The sequence below is a fragment of the Notothenia coriiceps genome, unplaced genomic scaffold (genome assembly GCF_000735185.1).
Source record: "Notothenia coriiceps isolate Sejong01 unplaced genomic scaffold, NC01 NC01_scaffold00016352, whole genome shotgun sequence".
Taxonomy (NCBI): domain Eukaryota; kingdom Metazoa; phylum Chordata; class Actinopteri; order Perciformes; family Nototheniidae; genus Notothenia; species Notothenia coriiceps.
In genome coordinates, this window is record NW_011349053.1 from 243 (window position 1) to 3,912 (window position 3,670).

Here is a 3,670-nt window from a genome sequence, read left to right on the forward strand (position 1 = left end):
GAACTCAATGTTTTATTTGTACTTGTACTCCTTTGTGATTGTAAGCGTTATGATTCTCCATAAGAGTTGGAGTATACAGTATTTATGTTTAGAGTCACACAAACACAACAGTCTGGAAGAGCACATGTTTTAGGTGTCTTTTTTACGTTCTTGTTTTCATTGCAAAACCCCTCAAAACTTGAAATACTTAAACCATATATCAGTTTGTTATGAAAGATATTCAGATAATAATGATGCATGAAGAACCAACCAACAACGTCAAAGATTATTCACTTACTCACTTAGGCATGCACACATTTTCAACTCAATTGTCGGATTTGATACATGTTTTACATTTAAGGATACCAAGTAAGGGACAGAACATGGCCTGGCACCAGGCATCACATATTCATATACTGGACAAAGTTTACATAATCTAATTTACATTAAAGGTCCCATGTCATGCTTTTCTGGTTATCACCCGTCCCCTTGTGTGTTATGAAGGTTGTTCTGTATGTAAACGGTCTGCAGAGTCAAAACCCTCAAAGTACACCCTGTAGGAGTAAAACTCTAACACAGAGAGGACCTGTCTGTGCTGCCCCAGAACGCCTCGTTGGACATTTCTCTTTGTCTTCCTGGGTACAGTGACGTAACGTGCGCAGTTTGGACCAATCCACTCACTCACTCACTCACTCACTCACTCACTCACTCACTCACTCACTCACTCACTCACTCACTCACTCACTCACTCACTCACACACACCTGCAGTCAAACTAAACCGTGGTCGTGTGATACAGATAGTCCTCCATTACAATACTGGACTGCTTCAGGGTGTCTTTGTTATGTAGACACCTTCAAAACATGGAGAACAAATAGACTGAAGACAGACAGCTTGAAATGCTCCTCGTGCTGATGAAATTGATTTATTTGATGGTGTCATATTAGCCAGTTTTTCTTGTAGAACAGCTGAGGTGTGGGGGTGTGTGTGGGAGAAGGTGAGCGAGTGTGTATCTGCAGTGTGTGTTATGTAATGGTTTTTTAGTTTCTATGTGTTATTGCATTTTGAATGTGTGTTTTAATGAGAGGCTACATCTCAAGGATCTTTGATTTGATTTAAAACAAAGTACAGTATAATATAATACAATTTTTTTATTTTAGGAAATAATACATTTAACATTTAATACATTGTTGTTAGATGAGCTAATCAGCCAGATATATGCCTCTTTTTTTGGTTCAACCCAGCAAATTAGATATCTGACAAACCACGCATTGATGCAAAAAAGATTGAAAAAAATAGACTTGGGGAATTCCAGAGACCCACTATTGAAGTGTCTTGGTGGTCCGAGACCCCACATTGTAAACCTCTAAACCCACTGTTCCTTCAGGCTCTCTGCTCCATCTGAAACCAGAGAATGATACTTCTGCTGTTACTGTATTATTACTCCGTCTAATGCTGTGTGTCTCCTCAGCGACGGCAGCACGACGCAGGCCAACGGGACCCACAAGAACCAGATGGGTCAGGCTGAGGGTACGTACACACACACACACACACACACACACACACACACACACACACTCTGTATTTTCTCCCTCTTCATCACTCCTTTCTCTCTTTTAAAACTGAAAGGGCCCCCCCCCCACTGGTCTCCATGGCAATCATTCAGAATGCTCTCCTGCCCAGCGCCTCCCTCTCTGGCAGGAAAGGATGGTTGTCGTGGAGACCAGACCAGAGTAGAGTAGAGTAGAGTTGTGTGTTAGTGGGTTTTCTACCTGGCACTTTGATAACTAGTACTACTAAAAAAAAAAAAATATGTACTGACTGACGATGTGTTATAAATGCTCTGCTATAGGTGTGTTTTGGCCACTAGGGGGCAGCACTAGTGGCACATATTATCAACTTATAATCTTTTTCATCTTTTTAGTTAACACATCCCTATTTATTGAACATCCATTTAGTTTGTTTCTGTCCATGTGATGAATGTAAATCCAATATTCACTCCCTCTCTCTGCACAGACGATTGGCTAACTTATGCTAATTATGTGGATTTTTTCTGTGCTTTTTTTGCTGGAAACTGCTACCCACTGTCACTCAAAATAACACTGAGAGCATTGGGAGTGAAACCAAAACCAGGAGCGGAAAGAAGCTGAAAACGTGTGTAGAGCCGAGGCAAACGGAACAAGCCTTGTTGGGTTGAGGAAAACTGCAGCATTGTGATATCAACTTTGTCGGTTCATCAATAAGAGTTCATCTGAGTTCATCTGAGTTCATTTTCAAGCCGCCGTTTGTTTCATCGTTAATATAAAATAATGAGTAATGGCAGCTTTAAGATGTTAAAGATGAATTTTGAAAGGCAGGCTTGGCATTTAAGAAAATGGGGACTTGTGCAACCCTTGAACTAAGATAAGAAAAATGTAAGAAAATCACTTTTGTGGTAAACCAACACATTTGGGCTTACAACAACAGACGATATAAACAAAGATACAGATTTGATCCATTCTGTTCTCTAAGCAGTGTTGAACTCCATTCATGCTCGTTGGGGTATCAACTCTATGACAGATCGTTCCTGAATCTACTGTCAAACCAAATTGTGATGAAGTTGTTTACAATGTGCTTGGCCAAATATTTTAAACTCAACCCGACATGACCGAGGAAACCTTTAAAGCCAATAAGAGTCGTCCATCTGTAGCAGATTAAGACCCCATTTGCACGGGAACGCAAACGGACCGAATTCGTTATCAAAAAAGTCTTCCGTTCACACGCATTCGGCTCATTTAACGTGTCCGTTCACACGAGACCACTGGAAACGCTGTATTTCATACGCTGGGCCTGTAAGTGGCGCTGTACTTCTGCCACAAAATACACCAAAAGCAGCGAAGAAGACCCCCGAGCATCGTTGCCATGGTTGCCCTTCTGTTTATGCTCCACGGTGGATTTAGCAACATGTAGTTCATGTAATTCTCCATGTCCACTTGTTGCTGATGGTTGTGGTAGAGGAGCTGTAGATGTTGCACTAACATCTGTAGCACTAGCAGTAGCTACTGACAGAAGCTACTGACCATGCGACAGCAGTGAGCAGCAGAGGTGAGAGCAGAGGTGGGGCTATGGCTTCATCGTTATCAGGAAATGATCGTATAGGGCGTACACACGGAGCCGTTTGACCCCCCCAGAGCGTTCCGTTTGCAGATCTATCCACCTTGGGACCTGTTGTCGTTTGCGGGGTCCGTTTCCGCGGTTCCGTTACGGCCTCGTGTGAAGAACGGGCTATTCACGAGAGAGAAGTAGCAGATACAACCCGTTTCGTTCTCGTGTAAACAGCGCCTAAGGCTAAGCGATGTGGTTCAGCCTTAGACTTTTTTTAAGGCTTTTATAAATTGTTCTCTCCCTCACAGGACAAACGGAAGAGCCTCCGATCGCCCTGTCCTCCCCCCTCATGGACCCCCCCCTGTCCTCCCCCCTGATGGACACCCCTCTGGACTCCCCACTCAGCTGTGCCGACCTCACCCTCGACACCACCGGAGAAATCACCGTGGAGGACGTCAGGGACTTCCTCACGTAGGCACTCACTCACACACACACACACACACAAACGCACACGTACATAACCCTGGAAAAATATGTCCAGGATTATGGTTTTCCGATGTCGGTTATCTGATCTAGGAACTGTAATCTAACGTGTGTTTTGTGTCTGG

General features: G+C 43.4%; 1 protein-coding gene across 1 annotated transcript in view; it reads left to right on the forward strand.

Annotated features, from left to right (window-relative positions):
• Window positions 1-1,440: 1,440 nt before the first annotated feature.
• Window positions 1,441-3,670, forward strand: part of LOC104949513 (lethal(2) giant larvae protein homolog 1-like) — a 3,056-nt gene continuing 826 nt past the window's right edge. Inside the window, exons 1-2 of the mRNA XM_010775877.1 lie at window positions 1,441-1,508; window positions 3,371-3,460. Coding sequence (XP_010774179.1) covers window positions 1,493-1,508; window positions 3,371-3,460 — 106 coding nt within the window. The 5' untranslated portion in view covers window positions 1,441-1,492. The remainder of the gene's footprint in view (window positions 1,509-3,370; window positions 3,461-3,670) is intronic.